General features: G+C 35.5%; 1 protein-coding gene across 1 annotated transcript; it reads left to right on the top strand.

The window, feature by feature from the left end:
* Window positions 1–1244: 1244 nt before the first annotated feature.
* On the top strand, window positions 1245–18859 carry magt1 (magnesium transporter 1). Its single transcript, XM_073820624.1, has 10 exons — window positions 1245–1371; window positions 1814–1983; window positions 5454–5571; window positions 6674–6814; window positions 6897–7037; window positions 9180–9269; window positions 11953–12016; window positions 15094–15168; window positions 15256–15346; window positions 18275–18859. The coding sequence occupies exons 1-10, from the start codon at window positions 1291–1293 to the stop codon at window positions 18288–18290; spliced, it is 987 nt and encodes a 328-aa protein (XP_073676725.1). The 5' UTR covers window positions 1245–1290; the 3' UTR covers window positions 18291–18859.
* Window positions 18860–20551: the final 1692 nt, after the last annotated feature.

Below are 20551 nucleotides of genomic sequence, written 5' to 3'. Positions count from 1 at the left end.
ATATATATATATATTTATATTTATATATATTTATATTTATATATATATTTATATATTGTATATATGTTTATTTTCCTTGCAACCCCCAGAAATGTTTACAACGTATTTTACATTTCTAATCATACATAAATATCCATGTATATATATATATATATATATATATATATATAATTATAGGAAAGTGTATATTTGTTTTCCCCACTTGAGTTTGTAAATGGGTATTGTATTGTTCAATTAAAAATATATAAATAAATAAGGAACTCCGAAAGAGTCTCTTCCACACAAGTATTTATTAACAAACTAAATAAAAGAAGTCACATTTAAAATATTACATATATGCTACCCTTGTGTACTTAATAAGTATATGCAAACTATTGAAACTTTCAATAGTTTCTGTGATATAGAAGGGAATGTGTTTGTTATTTTTATTTATTATTATTATTATTATTATTATTATTATTATTATTATTATTATTATTATTATTATTATTATTATTATTATTATTATTATTATTATTATTATTATGGAATGAGTTATGTATGTATAAGTTATGTATTTCTCAAAACAAACAAACAAACAAACAAAAAAACAAATGTTAGAATATTTCTATTTACACTTTTGATATTATTTTCTTTTATTATAACTCTATCTCCTGTTTTCAGTATATTGTTAATCTTTTTTGGGGGCAAATTTCTTTTTTTTTTATTCACAAATGTTCATTTTTGGGTAAGAACCCACTACTGTCAGTTTTTCCGGTTGATTATAATTCTATTTTATTATAATTATATATTACATTTATTATAATTCTATATATTATTTACAAAGAATATAAATCTTTGATGGGCGTTAAAAAATCATTTAAAAGTCCAAAATTGCTTTCAGTGTTTAACCTTGTATTAAGTACCACCTCTAGTTTATGTTATTATTTTATTTATTTATTTTATTTTATACATTATTTATTTTATTTTTTTTACCTCTTTTGTTTTTTAGATTATTATAGTTACTTACCTGTTGTAATGTATTTTGGCATCAATGGAAAAAAAAGAAGAAAAAAAACATCTCCGTTTGTTTATTTATTTATTTATTTATTTATTAGTAGAGAGCCAGGGGGAATTTAAGGCTTTTATTTTGAAAACACTAACGTATTTTCCGGCTTTTGTTTGTCGCTTGAGACTTTTATTTTGCAATTGCTCCCCAGACACGTACACTTCCGCATCGCTGAACTCCACCAATAGGTAGCGGACAGGAGTTACTGCAGGACTGTCGTGGGCGCAGTGGCAGCTTCAGAAATGTTTTATAAACTTTTGATAGTTGCTTTCCTCGCTGTTAGTTTATACGGCACGCCATCAGATGGACAGAAAAAGAAGGAGGTCAGTGGGTGTTTGTTGGGTTTTTATTAAATGGTTTTATCTCTCATATACATGAGCTCACTGGTTACTCAAATGATCTTCTGGTTCTCATAGCTTCGCTCTGTCTCAAACCCACAGGGGATTAAATGACACATTATTGTCTTTAGAACACTGTGATCCATATATAAATCACTTGAAATGAATTACTGATTTCGTTTTTACTCCGTGTGTTGTGAGCTGACACACTTGGCCCTGTATGCAAACTAAGCTAAGCTTCCTGTTGTATAGCTGACCTCACTGCTCCTGAATTAATGACTAATTTAATAAGCACTGTTTTGTTAGTGTGCATTTAATATAGGAATAAAAGGTGAGGTTACTGCATGAGGACTAAAGCAGTCATAAATGTGCTTTAAGTTTGAATAAAAGCATGATTTGAATGAATGGGTGATATGTGTGTTTTCAGACGCTGCTGTCAGAGAAGGTCAGTCAGATGATGGAGTGGACCAGTAAGCGTGCGGTGATCAGACTGAACGGAGAGAAGTTCAGGAAGTTGATCCGAGCCCCTCCACGAAACTACTCCGTCGTCATCATGTTCACAGCGCTGCAGCCACAGAGACAGTGTGCAGTCTGCAAGTAAGAGACCCGAGAAAGCATTCAGTGGTGGAAATGGCCAAAACTCACTGGGGGGACTCTAGCTTGGAGAGGGGGTTAATAATGGTAACTTTAGGGCCCGGTTTCACAGACAGGGTTTACACTAAACCAGGATTAGGCCATAGATCAATTAGGACATTTAAGTAATTTTAATAAACGTGCTTAGAAAAAAAAACATTACTGGTGTGCATCCTAAAACAAAAAAACACACTGATATATTTTTAAGATTAGTCAGTGCAAGTTTATTTCAGTTGAAACAGCTCAGACTTACATTTTAGTCTAGAACTAGGCTTAAGTCCTGTCTGTGAAACCGGGGGTAGATGTCCTTTTGGTTGTATTCAATTATAAAATCTATAATAACATTAACCTTATATTATATATTCTCTAAACTTTCTTGGATATTAAGACAGGCACATGCAATTATGACCAAATTAAAGATTTGTTGTATGCTGAGTGCTCCTACTGAAAAAAAACAACATCAATGACAGAAATGAACCTTCCCATTATAAAGCGATATTTGACTTTTTTTAACCTTTGTAATGACACTTTTCTAACGTTATTAAATGTATGTCATCTTTTGTGACAATAAAAAAGTCAAAAATGTAAATAAACAATAAATTAAATTAAAATGATACAATACAATCAGGAAGAGTAAGTTACCAGTCAAATGAAATCAGCAACAACAATTCACCTTTGCACGGCAAGATTCAGAGGTGGAATTAATGCATTTTATAATAACAGTGTTACAAGATTAATGTTTTAAATATAAAGTTTTAAATCTAGAAATATTCAACTGTTTAAAGGAGTAGTTCACTTTAAAGGTTTAGTTCACTTTCATAACAACAATGCACAGATATCATCCAAGATGTTCATGTCTTTCTTTCCTCACTCGTAAAGAAATTATGTTTTTTTGAGGAAAACGTTTGAACTTCCAAAATGCAGTTTAAATGCAGCTTCAAAAGGCTCTAAACGATCCCAGCCGAGGAGGAAGGGTCTTATCTAGCGAAACGATGGGTTATTTTCGAAACAAATTTACAATTTATAAACTTTTTAACCTCAAATGCTCGTCTTGTCTCATCTCTGCGCAGCGCATGCGAAGTCTGTGTGATTCAGGTAAATACAGTTAGGGTACGTCTAAAAACTCCCATCTGGTTTTCTTCCCTAACTTCAAAATCACTTTAGATCGCTGCAAAAGTACCAACATAGTGTTTACAAAGCGAACATACAAAGAAACTCAAACTCCCTTTACAAAAAAAAAAGGTAAAAACAGCATTATAGGACGATTTTGACATTGAAGACATAAACGAGATGGGAGTTTTACGACATCCCCTAACTGCATTGACCCGGATTCTACTGACTATACATGCACTGCGCAGAGACGAGACAAGACGAGCATTTGAGGTTAAAAAGTATATAAATTGTCAATTAGTTTTGAAAATAACCGATCGTTTCGCTAGATAAGACCCTTCCTCCTCGGCTGGGATCATTTAGAGCCCTTTGAAGCTGCATTTTGGAAGTTCAAACTCGGGGCACCATAGAAGGCCATTATATGGAGAGAAATCCTGAAATGTTTTCCTCAAAAAACATAATTTCTTTACGACTGAAGAAAGAAAGACATGAACATCTTGAATGACAAGGGGGTGAGTACATTATCTGTACATTTTTGTTCTGAAAGTGAACTACTCCTTTAAATGACTAAAAAATAGTTAAACTGAAACCGCCTTAGGTGGCAGCAAGTCAAAGTGTTTGTGACTGAATCGTTAATTTAATCATTTCAAAAACGTAGGTTCATTCATAAACGAAACAGCACTGTGTCAAAGACTATAGATGCACAGCGGCTCAGATGTGACTTTGTTTGGAACTGTTTTTGTTGACGAAATAGAGCACAATCAGACTACAGTGCTCTAAAATGTAAGTCACTTAATATTAACTTTTGTATAAAATCAAAAATGTATGAAACTGCTGTATAAATTCAGTTTCACTTTTTCAAACTCCCTTTATAATCATTAAAAACTGTCACTTGTCTTAGCTCATCACAATCTCACAAACTTGCATTTTAATTCATAAAGCTCTCTAAACTGCATACAGCATCTATTGGCTGCAGTCTGCAGGTATTATGGCCAATCACAAAAGACTTTATTGTAAATATGCTGCTACAGTTTTAAGTCCACATTGCGCTACATTTATGTGCAAAACTGGAATCGCTTTTATAGTGTTTTGAATGGAATAAAATTCCAATTTCAAGCACTGGTTATAACTGGTTATCTATACACAGCTTACTCTACTGTCTTGCAGGGTTGGTATTATTAATCAAACTTTTTTTTAAATCTGAAACAAAATGAAATTGAAATATTAGACTTAAAACCTTGACAAAATTAAAAATGTTTTAACTAATTGAAGTTGAATTACAAAAGTACTCTAACAACGCCTGATCTATGGTATTTTTGAGCACTTCCTATGTTGATCTGCCTCCTTAGGATGAATCACTTGTTGTATTCCCAATTTGTAAGTCGCTTTGGATAAAAGCGTCTGCTAAATGAATAAATGTGTAAATATAAAAGTGATCAATAAAATAAAAAAAAAATATATATATGAATAATACAAAAACAATACTGCTGTTGTGTAGGTTACAATATAAAACTGTTCTGATAATAATTAAAAAAAAAAAAAATTTATTTACTGTTATCTTGAGTGATATTTTAGAGTGGCTAATTTCCATTATTAAATTGATTAAATCATTAATTGATCCGATATTAGCATATGGGTCAACTATTACAAAAAAAAATCTATAAAAAATAATTTCCATGAAAAGTGTAAGACTGTGATACTATTAAACACTGCTCTGTTTGTTTGAATGTCTTAACTATCAACACTGGCTCTGTCCCAAAAGGCACTCCCTTGTAGTGCACACTTTCATGATATTATGCTGTTTTTACTATCAGGAAGTCAAAGTAGTAGAAGTTTAAAAAAAAAAAAAAAAGGCACCTGGGACACCGTACACCAGGGATAGGCAAAGTCGGTCCTGGAGTGCTGATATCCTGCAGAGTTTAGCTCCAACCCTGAAAAAAAAGCCTCACCTGCCTGTAGCCCTAATAATCATAAAGACCTTGATTAGCTTGTTTAGGTGTGTTTTATTAGAGTTGAAACTAAACTCTAAGGACCGACGTTGCCTATCCCTGTTGTACACTGTATAAAGATGTGACAGCCAAGATTACGTGAAGTACTATTTGAGACAGTGTCATTGACTCAACAAATAACTTAAATTTAGGATGGAATTTTCTTTTTCCCACTAATGGTAGATGGATACAGCTCAGGGAAACATTCATTTTGCATTACTATTTGTTGTTGCACAAAAAATGATATGTTCAGATTGAAATCTAAAGCCTTATTTGCATTATATATATACTTGTTATTTCAACATATGTCAATTTTTTTTTTACTTTTGTTTTCAGACAGGCCGATGAAGAGTACCAGATCCTCGCGAACTCTTGGCGTTATTCGAGTGCATTTACCAACAGGATTTTCTTTGCAATGGTGGATTTTGATGAAGGCTCAGATGTTTTCCAAATGGTAACTATCTTGAATTTTTTTTACCTTTGTACTCTGCTTCAGATTTGTTTGTGAACTTGAAAAAGCATTAGCAACCCTTTTTACTAGGGATGCACGAAATGTTCGGCAACCAAAATTAAGTAGTCAAGTAAGTGAAAAGGCAGTGTAAAAGCATTTAAAACGAGAAAGCCATTACAAGCACCGACAGTGCTTAGTGTCTTCAATAAGAAGAGGAAGGAATAGTTGTTGCTGGTTATTGTATAATGACTGAAATGGCCTTAAATCATTAGTAAATAAACTACAGAGCGTTATGTTGTCTAATACACGCACCAGTTGTATTTATTCTGACAGCGCTGCATGAGCTCCTTAGTCAGGGTTCAAAGTCCAAAGATGAGAATCATTCATAAATCTGCTGCTGTCAGCAAAAAGTAGGACTGAGGTCTTCTTTTGGGTTTCCACCAAAATAAAAGTCAACATTCATAAATGTTAGTATTGTCATTTTACTGTTGTTCTTTAAAATAAAATAAAAAAGACAAAAATAACAATAATTTCAACAGCTCTATTAATACATTTATTAACTTTCTCCTTTGCTCACCAAGGCTGTGTTTATTTGTACATTAAAACACATGCCTGATTCAAGAAGGGGGTCTTAAAAATGGCCAAAGAATTTTATTTTACTAACTTTTTAATTTTAAGTTAAATTGTGGTTTGTTGGTAGGCTATAATGTCTACTAGAATGTTAAAAATGTTCAGTGTTACGTGAATATTTTTTAATTGTTGTTTTGCAATTGACAAAACTGTAAAAAAATCAAATATTGGCTAATTAATTTATGCAATGGTGAAAAAACTTGGCAAACTAATATAATGTGATTTATATTTCCAAGTCAAAAAGCAAAGTGGGGAGCAGGGCTTGATTTTATCCATTTGAAACTGATTGGATATTCATATGCATATCTGAATGGAGCCAATGAAATGAACCAATACAGATACCAGTACACTGACTACCACCAACCTTTGGAGATCACCTGATGCATTTAAATGCATCCTCCTTAATGCCAATAGAGAGTTTTAGGCACAAGCTGCTTGTAGGTTTCTTATAACTTTCTGTGTATGTCCTCCACAGCTCAACATGAACTCAGCTCCAACATTCATCAACTTCCCAGCCAAAGGCAAACCGAAGCGAGCGGACACATATGAGCTGCAGGTCCGAGGTTTTGCGGCCGAACAGCTGGCTCGATGGGTGGCCGACCGAACAGACGTACATGTAAGACTAGTGCAGACACAATAAGAAACTCATGAACTAAACGCTCACTTCAGTCTTTAACATGCTGTCTTGTGTCGTTCAGATCCGGGTGATCAGGCCTCCTAACTACGCCGGGCCGCTGATGCTGGGTTTGCTGCTGGCGTTCATCGGCAGTCTGGCTTACTTGCGCCGAAACAACCTGGAGTTCCTGTTCAATAAGAACGTCTGGGGTTTCTCTGCACTGGTGAGCACTAATGCAAAGATGAGATTAGAATATTTCTGCTCCTTTTATGTGTAATACATTATAATGGTATTTTTAAGGCATTATAATAAATGCATAATGCATTATAAAAAACCTTATAATATGTTGTATCATCTCATGAGTATTCATAAGAACAGTTTTAATGTATTATAATTTTTACTTATTTGTGGTTATAGCTTTTAAGAGTATGATTACCTCCTCATAGTTATAACGTATTATAAGTCTCATATCTTGCCATGTTACTCATGTCACTTCATTTAAAGCATACAAAGACCACTTATAAGTAATTATAATATTTCTCAAAGAGCCATAAGATCAGGTATCAGATCAGATGAAAGTGTAATATGATCAGTTTGATTATTTTGATGGTACCCTTTAGACAGCTTTTGATAAGTAACTCTGCAACTGCATGTCAGCTAGCAATAATTATTAGTAGTAGTGTGCTAAATATATGCTTACACTGTATTTTGATAGCCTAACCTAAGTCTACTGATACTCTAAGGAGTGATAGTTGACATGTAGTTCGGAAAGTTGCTTATAGTCAATAAACTAAGGGGACCATCAAATTAAAATATAATATAATGTAAAAAAAATAAATGTAATATGATATAGTCCATTATAAATGAAGTAGATTTAATATGGCATCCATTGTGTTATAAATAATCATAATCTTAAAAGTTATAACCTCAAATACCCAAGTATTATAATGTATTATAATTGTTATGATTATTCATGAGATGATATAACATATTATAATTTTTTTATAATGCATTATGTATTCATTATAATGCCTTAGAAATACCCTTATAATGTATTATAAATAGGGGCTTCATAGAAAGTGTTACCTGCATTAATATGTGCGTTGTAAGCACTAATAAACAACCAATATGCAGTAATATGCATAATAATAACCAACTAGTTAATAGTGAGAATTGGTCCTTAAAATAAAGTGTTGCCAGTTTTTTTATTTAGCTAATACAAATTTAGCTTTAGAATGTTTAGAAAAAATGAGTCAAATTCTAATAAGATATTATTCAAATTAAATAATAGAAAGGAAATGGAATTGTTTTCCAGATGAAAATGCCAATACAAAAGAGACCTAATCAATTTATGTCCTTGTCCTTGTTCCTTATTTATACCAGGCTTGTGCACAATTCAGAATTGAATTGAGAATGACTCCTAAATTCCAATTCAATTGTTGAATTTGAATTGATGTCAAAAACAGGATCTAGAATTACAATTCAAATTTGAATTAAAGGAAGCAGAATTGCAATTCAATACAAATTCAAAGAAATTCATATACATAAGTGAAGTGTTTAATAATGAAGCTTTACAATATATATCAGATATGATTGCAGTACATATTCTATAAATGATATTAGTTTGAACTAGTACAGATTACATTAACAGGAAATATTCCCCCCAGCAATTAAAGTTAAAAGCTCTAGTCACAGAACACATAATTAAGTTTGATTTATTTTAATTGTAATTTTGAGAATTAGATGCAACAGTGTTGCTCAATGAGTTTTGCATTGGAATAAATGACAACTGCATTTACAGCAACTTTGTGTTATTTGATTACTTTGAAATGAAAATAACATTTTGAACAAAACTAATCAAACGTTGAGGGAGTAATTTATTTCAAGAATTTGATCATTATGCAGGGTTGAGGAGTGATTAGTTATGTGTAATGAAATGATGCTATTAAATTACAAAATTAATGTAATTGTATGTGAGATTCAACACATTCTTTCTGTTGTATGATTGAGTGGAATGTCTTTGAATTGCCATGAATTTAATTCCACTTCCTGTCATTCCAACTCCAATTCAAATTCAACTTCCTGTGGGGCGGAGTCAATTCAATTCAAATTCCAACTCATGAATTGAATGGCGGCCAATTCTGAAATTCTGAATTGTGCACAAGCCTGATTTATACCTACGACTGTCAACAAATTAGCAGCTACATAGCGTTGCATTTAATAACCGTTCTGAAAACCTTAGAAACTACATAACAACACCCTACTAACATAGTGGTGAGTTTAGCGTAGGCAAACATTTTTAATTTCTTCAGAAAAAACCTAGTAAGTATCTAATTAACATGGACACTTTTCTCTCTCAATGCAGTGTTTTGTTTTGATCATGACATCGGGTCAAATGTGGAACCACATCCGAGGACCACCATACGCTCACAAGAACCCAAACTCTGGCCAAGTGGTTAGTAAGACCCTGTACTTCATGTGCCTTTGTGTCATTTTTGTTTGGTTTGATACTTTAAAAACCCAATGAAATGGCTTAACAGTCCCAGTTATCTTCGCTGTTCTGATGTATTTCATATTGAGAATTGTTTGTCACTTTTTAATCATTGTCAGTCATTCTAGAGAGCATTTGATTGGACAAAACTTGAGTCATCCGTATTTCTGATCCAATTTCCTGGAAGCGAAAGACTGTAAATCTTTAATGTAGGAGTGGGCGATATGACCTAAAATTAATATCACAGTATTTTTATAATATAATAAGTAACTGGTAGGTATCCTTATCAAAAAGAGACACGGGAGAGTATTATGCATTCTCAACATATTTATTTTGCAAAAACCTAAAGATCTTACTTAACAGTGTACAACAAAACAAAAATTATTTTTTATTGAAATTTAATTTCTGCAATATTTAAAACCTTTTAATAACTGGGGGAAATCAACCCATGGCAACAGTTTAAAAGTAGACCAATTCTGTGGGGAAAAACGCGGACTTGGCAACCCTGCATCCAACACGAGCTGCTGGAGTTAATGTCATTGCACACGAGTACGAAATTTTCGTCCGAGATTTTTGCACGTTAAAAAAAAATACAGGTTATATTAATCGAGTTTACACACTGCCTTAATATAATAAGCATTTTGATAAAGATGGCGAATATGAGAAAACAAAAAAAACGCATACGAAAATCGGACTCAGTGTGCAATGACCTTTAGATTTGACTGATCATGGGTCGAAAGTAAAGAGAGATGACAAAAATAGACTGGAGGATTTGCTGCAATCTTGTACTCAATTTCGCCCGCTCAATTTGTGATCCGCTGTGTAAATCCTTCGGCCGGCCGACTGGGAAAAGTCCCGATCATCCCGATTGCACTCCGCCCCTGGTATAGGCTACAGGGCCGACCTTTCTTCACGATGTTTCACCAGTCGTTTAATGGCCACTCCCCTTTTACCTACCACCTGCAAAGCTGAAAGAATATGTTTTACTTTTTTATTTACAACAAGATATATAGTATAAGGACAGGTATTCAGACCACAACTGAACGTTTGAAGAACATGTAATGCCTTATTATGTAGAATTAGCTATTATTGATGTAAATGCAGCCGTTCGAGGCACATAATTGATTTATTACGGTATTGACGGTATTAGAAAATCCATGTCGTGGCGCAATGTCACACCGGTGCTGACTATGACACCGGTGTACCGCCCACCCCTACTTTAATGTGTGTATTTGATTAAAGTTTGTTTTGTTAGTCCATAGACTAAGTGCCACCATACTCTTCAGTTTATTAAGGTCTTTAAACAGGTTATGACATGCCTTTTTTATTATTTGAATGATCTATGAGTTTAACTAATAATGTTAATGATGTTTTTTTTTATTTTTGCTGCCATACACTACCAGTCAAAAGTTTTTGAACAGTAAGGCCGCGTTCACACTTGGCGTCCTTTTTCAAACTGCCAGCGCCTGTTTTACATTCTAATCCTATGGAGTAAACCGTCTTTTCAAAAAAGCCCTAGCGCTTTTTTTAAACGCCACCGCCGGCGTCTTTTTTTGCAGCTCAGAGCGTCTTTTTAAGTTGAAAAAAGTTGAACTTTTTTTAAGAAAACGCCCTACGTCAAGCGCTTTTTTGACAGCTGACCAATGACAAGCGAGTAGCGGGACCTATCGTTTCCATAACAACAAAAACAACAAGAAAAAAAACGGAGAAGTTGCCGGTAGATAAACTTATCGTACTAGTTTCGGAGCACAAGGAGTTGTATGATATGAGTAAACAACTATATCATTATATACATCACAAAGAGGCCCTTTCTCGACATTTCTTCACCACACAGCACTACGCCACTGTTGCAGCTGTTGTTATAGCAACTAAAGACGCACTCGGCTGCTTTTTGTAACAGAACCCTGCAAGCGTACTAAAAAAACGCCCTGGTCAACTTCCTCTTGTCAAAAAAGAGGCCAAGTGTGAACGCGGCCTAAGGTGTTTTTTAAAGAAGTCTCTTTTGCTCACCAAGCCGGCATTTATTTGATCCAAAGTACAGCAAAAACAGTACAATTTTGAAATAATGCAGGCTTAGTGAGCAAAAGAGACTTCTTTAAAAAACATTGAAAATCTTACTTTTCAAAAACGTTTGACTGGTAGTGTACATACGCACAATGTTTTCCACTCTCATTCATACTCTCTAACAGAAAAACACTTGGTTTTGTTGTTTTGTCTTCTTTAAGGCTTGTCAATCCGCCTTATTCTTCCCGTAAGGAATTGCTCAGCAATTAGTACATTTTATGGGTCTGGCTTCTGTTCTCTTCCGCGTCCAGCTGTACAAAACAGCTTGTTTTGCTGCTTGATATTGCAAATCGCTGTGTCTTACCATATTATTTTAATGTATTATTTTAATTATGAACACACTGGTTTGTAGTGCAAACAGTTTTACTGTTAACTGCACTTTGTTATTCTTCTAGTTATTTTTCTATTGTGTCTCATGAAATGGATGTCTTGCCCATAGGCTTACTTCCACGTTGAAGAAAAAGGTGGATAAACGGCCACTGTTTTATCTGAATAAAGCCACTGCACTGAAAATGAGAAGTTTTAATTTGTTCAGGTTTTATTTCAGATGACAGTCCACAGTAACGTATGTGTCTCATTTCAGAGTTACATCCACGGCAGCAGTCAGGCTCAGTTTGTGGCAGAGACTCACATTGTTCTTCTCTTCAGTATCCTTCACTGCACTCAGATCAGTTCCACTGCATAATTGCCATTACATGCTGAATAAAAGTTTTAATTTCTCTTAAAAAAAACTAAGAAATTGTACGGACCCCACACATTTGAATGGTAGTGTATCTGTACACAATACACATAGTTGTATAGAGACAAGCGCATTTAGGCCACGCACACACCGGGAGGGAAAACAATCCAGTGCTCTCCATTAACTTTGTATTGCGGGAAGCTGACTCCTCTACATTTCTGACTTATAACAAAAAACAGAACAGTGTCTAAAAGCTGCTATGTGACAAGGTGTACAGTAAACAAGCTAAAAAACACAGACCTACAGTGCCCTCCACTAATATTGGCACCCCTGGTAAATATGAACAAAGGTGGATGTGAAAATAAATCTGCATTATTTATCCTTTTGATCTTTCATTCAAAAAGTTCACACAGTTCTAACTTTTCATTGGAGTAAATCAATCTCATTATGAAATAAATGTTTTTCTCTAGTTCTCGTTGGCCACTATTATTGGCACCCAATTATTGCAACGTCCTTTTCCCAAGATAACAGTTCCAGTCATGTCTGACAAGTGAATATGCTGGAGTTTGTTTTTGTTTTTATTTTAGGCTTTCTGACCCCAAAACTCAACAATTATCTGCAATTCTCCAGCTGTGATCCTTGGAGAGTCTTTGGCCCCTCAAACTCTCCTTCTTATCATGCATTAGGATGATATAAACACACGTCCTCTTCTAGGCAGATTTGTAACATCTTTTGTTGATTGGAACTTCTTAATTATTGCCTGATGGTGGGAATGGGGATTTTCAATGCGTTAGCTCTTTTCTTACAGCCACTTTCTATTTTGTGAAGCTCAACAAACTTGTTCTGCACATCAGAACTACAGTCGTGGCCAAAAGTTTTGAGAATGACACAAATATTAGTTTTCACAAAGTTTGCTGCTAAACTGCTTTTAGATCTTTGTTTCAGTTGTTTCTGTGATGTACTGAAATATAATTACAAGCACTTCATACGTTTCAAAGGCTTTTATCGACAATTACATGACATTTATGCAAAGAGTCAGTATTTGCAGTGTTGGCCCTTCTTGTTCAGGACCTCTGCAATTCGACTGAGCATGCTCTCAATCAACTTCTGGGCCAAATCCTGACTGATAGCAACCCATTCTTTCAGAATCACTTCTTGGAGTTTGTCAGAATTAGTGGGTTTTTGTTTGTCCACCCGCCTCTTGAGGATTGACCACAAGTTTTAAGATTTGGGGAGTTTCCAGGCCATGGACCCAAAATATCAACGTTTTGGTGCCCGAGCCACTTAGTTATCACTTTTGCCTTATGGCACGGTGCTCCATCGTGCTGGAAAATGCATTGTTCTTCACCAAACTGTTGTTGGATTGTTGGAAGAAGTTGCTGTTGGAGGGTGTTTTGGTACCATTCTTTATTCATGGCTGTGTTTTTGGGCAAAATTGTGAGTGAGCCCACTCCCTTGGATGAGAAGCAACCCCACACATGAATGGTCTCAGGATGCTTTACTGTTGGCATGACACAGGACTGATGGTAGCGCTCACCTTTTCTTCTCCGGACAAGCCTTTTTCCAGATGCCCCAAACAATCGGAAAGAGGCTTCATCAGAGAATATGACTTTGCCCCAGTCCTCAGCAGTCCATTCGCCATACTTTTTGCAGAAGATCAATCTGTCCCTGGTGTTTGTTTGTTTTTGGAGAGAAGTGGCTTCTTTGCTGCCCTTCTTGACACCAGGCCATCTTCCAAAAGTCTTGGCCTCACTGTGTGTTCAGATGCGCTCACACCTGCCTGCTGCCATTCCTGAGCAAGCTCTGCACTGGTGGCACTCCGATCCCACAGCTGAATCCTTTTTAGGAGACAATCCTGGCGCTTGCTGGACTTTCTTGGACGCCCTGAAGCCTTTTTAACAAGAATTGAACCTCTTTCCTTGAAGTTCTTGATGATCCTATAAATTGTTGATTTAGGTGCAATCTTAGTAGCCACAATATCCTTGCCTGTGAAGCCATTTTTACGCAACGCAATGATGGCTGCACGCGTTTCTTTGCAGGTCACCCAATTCATCTGATCACTCTTCATAACATTCTGGAGTATATGCAAATTGCTATTATAAATACTTAAGCAGCAACTTTTCCAATTTCCAATATTTATGTAATTCTCAAAACTTTTGGCCACGACTGTACACTCTTTGGTTTTACTTCTTGTGATGGATAATTGGGGAATTTGGCTTTTGTGTTCGTCATATTTATATTCCTGTGTAACAGACTGGACAATTTTATACTCCTAGCCACCCTGGTGTGCTAAAAAAATTGTAATATTAATGGGAATATACTTCAGAGATATTTTGCTTAGACACATTTCTAGGGGTGCCAATAATTGTGGCCAACGTGAACTAGAGAAAAACATTTATTTCATAATGAGACCCCCCCCCCCCATTTTCCATCTTTTACTTAGAATTTTAGAAGGTTTGAATTTTGTGAATTTTTCGAATGAAAGATCTAAAGGATAAATTATGCAGATTTATTTTCACAGTCACCTTTGCTCATATTTACTAAGGGTGCCAATATTAGTGAAGGGCACTGTATGTTTTTATAAGCTGTCGAACCAAAAAAATTGTGTTTAAGGACACAAATAGTTGTGGATGTCAAGGTATTTCAAGTTGGGCCATTCAGTTGGATCATTTCACCAACAAAAGGAAGGTAAGGAAAAAGAACACTGACATAGACCAATACAGTTTATACAGCTTATAAAAACATAGTTTTGTGTTTTTTAGCTTGTTTACTGTACACCTTGTCACATAGCAACTTTTAGACATTGTTCTGATTTTTGTTATAAGTCAGAAATGACAAGGAGGCAGCTTCCCGCAATACAAAGTCAATGGAAAGCCCTCCGTGGGCATGGTTTTCGGATTATGACGCGTGTCGCTCTGTCTCTGTATTAACCCATGGATATGTTGTGATTGGCTGTGGTTTTATGCCTAGTTAGGACATAGTCTTGCCGGGGTTTTTTTTTTATATATATATCTGTCAAGATTGTGTTCCTGAACTGTGGTACAGATGCTGCGGTGACTTTAGGAATGGTGCTGCTTCATGAGGCTGCGACCTCTGACCTGGACGTCGGGAAGAGGAAAAGTAAGCTGTCGACCGACCTGTGCTCTGGAGATTATGAGCGCTTGAGAAGTCAGACCAGGTTTAATTGTTGTCTTGTTTTCTCTGCAGTCATGTGTGTAGCAGGAATCGGGCTGGTTGTGCTGTTCTTCAGTTGGTTGCTGTCCATCTTTAGGGCCAAATATCACGGATATCCTTACAGGTGAGATCATTAGACCGCTGGCGGCTAGGGATATCAATGCAAAAGTCTGAACGTCTGAGAGCATTGTAATGCAATTTTTTATTTAATGTAAAATTAGTTTTGAGTCCATAACAGCAGCATTGGAGCTAAATCTAACATCACTAATATTCATGTTCTGAACACGATTTAAGATCTAAAAAGCATCTTGACCTTCAGTGGAAAGGGAATCTGATGTCACATAAATCTCGCTTATTTACTTGGATTTGATTATTGACCTGAATATGCTGCAATGAATATTTTATTCATTACCAATAAAAACTTTGGGATTTTTTAAATTATTACTTTATGCAACAAGGTTGCATTAAATTGGACAAAAGTGACACTATAGACATGTTAGTGATTCAAAGGATTTCTTTCAAATAAATGTAGTGGTTAAATATTTTATTCATCAAAAAATCTTGAAAAATAAAACGTATCATGCAAAATATTTGGCAACACAGCTGTTTTTAACATTGATAATAGTCAAAATTGTTTTTTGAGCAGCAAATCAGCATATTAGAATGATTTCTGAAAAATTGTGTGACACTGAAGACTGGAGAAAAGATGCTGAAAATTCTGCTGTAATCACAGCAATCAATTACATTGATTCAATTACACAAAAGTTAGTACACCCCTCACATTTCAGCAACCATTTTAGTATATCTTCTCAAGGGACAATACTATAGAAATGAAACTTGGATATATTTTAGAGTAGTCAATGTGCAGCTCGTATAGCAGTCAGTGTTGTTTTTGACAACCATCTTAGATTTAGTCTTAGTCTTTTGGACTAAAATGCTTATTAGTTTTAGTCAAATTTTAGTCACTTCTATATGTGATAGTTTTAGTCGACTAAAAGTCAAAAAGGTTTTAGTCTAGTTTTAGTCAAAAAAGGGGAAAAAGTAGTCTTTTAACAAATTAATGTAGGTCAGTAAGTATTTTGCTGTTGGGTAGTGTCACTTGTAAGTTCTGAAAATAGCAGATCTATAGTTCAACACAATGTGAGCTTCCGGATCGACTATTTTCTCCAATAATTACAATAATGAAGGAATATTTTAAAACATAAAAGACAAACAAGGATGGAATGCTAAAACGGCTTGCCATACTAGTATAGCAAAGAGTATTTAATGCTAAAACGGCTTGCTATAGCGGCAGATACGTTTTAGGTTATGATTGGCATGCACAATAAGCGGAAATGTCATGCATTTTAAACGTCTGACGGACCACCCACTAACATTTTCGTCTATTCTCGTCTCGTCAATGAAAACTCACACACGTCTTGTCATGTTTTAGTCATCAACGAGACATTTTTATCTCGTCATCGGCTCGTTATCGTCATGAAAAAAAGTGGCGTCAACGAAATGATTTTGTCATCGTCATCGTTGACGAAAACAACACTGATAGCAGTAAAGATTTACTGTCCTCTAAAAATTACTCCACATACAGCAATTATTGTCAAAATAGCTGGCAACAAAAGTGAGTACACCCTAAGTGAACTTGTCCAAAGTGTCAATATTTTGTGTTAGGACCATTGTTATCTGGCACTGCCTTAATCATCCTGGGCATGGAATTGACCAGAGCTGCACAGGTTGTTGCTGGGATCCTCTTCCACTCCTCACAAAGCTGCTGGATGTTAGACACTTGGTGCTTCTCCACTTTACGCTTAAGGATGCCCCACAGGTGCTTAATAGTGTTCAGGTCTGGAGACATACTTGGCCACCCCATCACCTTCAGCTTCTTCAGCGAGGAAGTTGTCATCTTGGTGGAGTGTTTGGGATCGTTGTCATGTTGGAAAACTGCCGTTCGGCCTAGTTTCTGGAGGGAAGGCATCATGTTCTGCTTCAGAATGTACAGTGCATAATGGAATCCATGTTTCCCTCAATGAACTCAATTTTCTTGGTACTCCTCACCAGGGCATCGCCACACATGCTGGACACCATCTGAGCCAAACAAGTTTATCTTATAGTCTCATCAGACCACAGGACATGCTTCCAGTAATTCATGCTCTTGGTTGTCTTCAGTAAACTGTTTGTGGGTTTTCTTGTGAGCCAGCTTCAGATGAGGCTTCCTTCTGGGACGAGGCCTGTGCAAACCGACTTGTTGCAGTGTGTGGAGTATGGTCTGAGCACTGACAAGCTGATCTTCTACTTCTGCAACCTTTAAAGCAATGCTGGCAGCACTCATGCATCTGTTGTTTGAAGCCAGGTTCTGCACCTGACACACAGAATGAGTGCTCAACTTTGTTGATCGACCCTTGCCTGGCATGTTCTGACTGGAACCTATCTTGGAAAACCTCTGTATGACCCTGACCACTGTAGTGTAACTCACTTTCTGAGTGTTCTTTGTGGAGAGCAGCAATTCTAATTCTCTAATCCTCAGAGAGTTCTTTGCCATGAGATGCCATGTTGAACATCCAGTGGTCAGTATGAGAGAATTGTACTTAAAGCACCAAATTTGAACTGCTCTAATACAAGATACACAACTTTGTATGGTTCTATCAAGCTGACAAAAACATAAACATGATGAATAGGACATGTAGCTTTGCATGGTTAAACAACATACTATAGACAATAATGGCTGTATGTTGAGTAATTTTCAGGGGACAGTAAATCTATACTGCTATACAAGCTGCACATTGACTACTCTAAAATATATCCATGTTTCATTTCCAAAGTATTGTCTTTAGAAGATATACTAAAATGGTTGCTAAAATGTGATGTGTTTACTCACTGTATATTCAAAATGAAGACTTAGTTTAAATTGTAGTAATATTTCACAATATTACTGTCTTCACCATATTATTTTGATCAAACAAATGCAGACTTGCATATTTATGAATGATAATTAAGGACTTTATATAAATGATGACCTGAATTTATTTACTGACATAAATGCCTTTTCTTCTTTGTGCAGCTTCCTGTTTGGTTAAACGAAGACTTTTGGAGGAACTGTGGCAAATATTAATGCGCAAAGTGCCTTAATGTTTAAAATGAGAGATTGCTTTGGTAAAGTTCTGCTTGAGCCTGTATGTGCCTTTTTGCTTTTTTTTTTTTTATATAAATTACAGATGACATTTTAAAGGTCTTTAATGAAAGTTGAATTTTTCAACTTGATTTCTCTCCCTGAGTGGTCTAGCATAAGGAAACGTGGTGTCGCTTACACAGAGGATAAACTGAAGCAGATACACTGTATGGCATCACTTGCTAATGAGGTTTTATAGCTAATCAAATGTACAGTTTTATATTGAATTTGGTTCGGTTAAAATGCGTAGATTTGGAAGACGCACAAAAGCAAGCAAGGTGTTTTCAATTCTACCTCATATAAATGTGCATATCAAGTGTCCAAAGTCAAATCACAGTGGGTGTAGCTTCTGAGGTAGTTCAGTATGAGATGGACGGAAAGCTCAGGGTGAATGAAAGTGTCCTAAATGTGGAGTGTTTGCTGTTGTCCTGCCTCAGGTGATGATTTCTGCCATTAAAAGTGCCTTGATTGCTTGTTGCATTGTGTTTCTTTTGATTGCTCTTCCAGTTCAGTGTCCTCCTTCTGTTCTCGGTCATTCAGTTGGACCTTTCAAAGCGATAAATGTAATTATTGATTTATAGCTATGTTTAGAACATGCATCATGCTACCTACTAATTTTGCAGTATTCCTATATCTACCATGCTAATCTTGCTTTAAGTTTACTGCACAGTCTGTAAAATCTGGTAAATGCCACACTGCCAACACAGCCCATTGAAAATCTTTCCCACGATGCAATGGTCTCAACTTGATCTTCCATTTCTGGTCTAAGTTCATATTTCATCAGACTGATCAAGTTAAACCTAAAAGAATATATAAATAAATAAGTAAATAAATGAAACCATGGATGGGCTTGAGCTGATTCAACCAATAGTCTGGGTTTGGGTTGGGGCTATGTGTTTGAAAAACAAAGTTTGAAAATAATATTATTCTTGCGATTGTGTATTAAAAAGAGTGTAAGAAGTTACACACCCCACCTTTTACTACATTTTTACAGTGCCTTGTGAAAGTATTTATACACCTGCATTTTTTCACATTTTGTTATGTTGCTGCCATATATTATTCTGCTTTAATCATTTTTTTCCCACATCAATTTACAGTTTATACACTATAATTCCAAAGCAAAAAAACAAGTTTTTTGCTAAAACAAGTTATAGCAAATTTATTAAAAAATATAGCTGCAAGCAGCAATTACGGGGCCAAGCACTAGACAAGGGAAGCATCAGAACAAGTGCAGCAAAGAGTAATTAAAGCCATTTTAAAGTGATTTTAGTCAAAATGGGTGAAAAAAAAAAAAAACATAAAACAACCACATGGTCTCAAAATGTTTTAAATGCTTTCAGGTCATGGTCTCGATGGTGCATACGAAGTTGTGTAATGGTACACCAATGCATTAGTAAAAATGTAGCATTTTATATCATAATACTCTATTGTAGTCAATGGCAATTTCATGTTTTGTTGTAGTATATCACCACCGAGAGGCACAATCCCACTAAATTCTTTTAGTTTGTTTTTAATGTGTGTCAAATTTGGTGAAAATATCCATTTTATTTTGGGAGTTATAGACATTTTTCTATATGAGAAGAGAAAAAATGACCAATGGCTCACTTTGTTTGCATATTTTTGCCACTATCAAAATTTTGGCAATTGGTCATTAATATATAGCTGTCACGCTATGTTTTCGAATTTCTTATGGTGGTTTTGTGGCCACAAGTGGTGGCTCTAGAGAGTTTGAGTTAGACACTCCAAATTTGCTATGGGTAATGTTGAGACTGTCCTCTATCAATGTGCCTAATTTCACAACTTTCCCGCAAGCGGTTCTATGGGCTGCCATAGACTCAAGTGCGGAAGAAAAAAATGGAAGAAGAAGAATGCCAAAGGTTCGGTGCTTGCCCCCCCCCCCCCCTTATAAAAAACTTAAATGCTTCCATTGCATAAGTATTCATACCCTTATCTGGGAATTTAGCTCAGGAGCATTCATATTGCTTGTAGATGTTACTACACTTTGAGTGAAGTTAACCTGTAGTAAATGAAATTGAATGGGTATGATTTGACCATGGGTTTGAAAGGCACACACATCGTAATAAATGGTCTAACAGCTGAAGATATATATCAGAGCAAAAACCAAGCCCTGAGGTAAAAAGCAGCCAGAACTCTTCCTAGAGCTGGCCT

This window comes from Garra rufa, chromosome 16 (assembly GCF_049309525.1).
Source record: "Garra rufa chromosome 16, GarRuf1.0, whole genome shotgun sequence".
Lineage (NCBI taxonomy): Eukaryota > Metazoa > Chordata > Actinopteri > Cypriniformes > Cyprinidae > Garra > Garra rufa.
The sequence above is the reverse complement of the archived record's forward strand: the minus strand, read 5'-3'. Positions and strand labels throughout refer to the sequence as shown.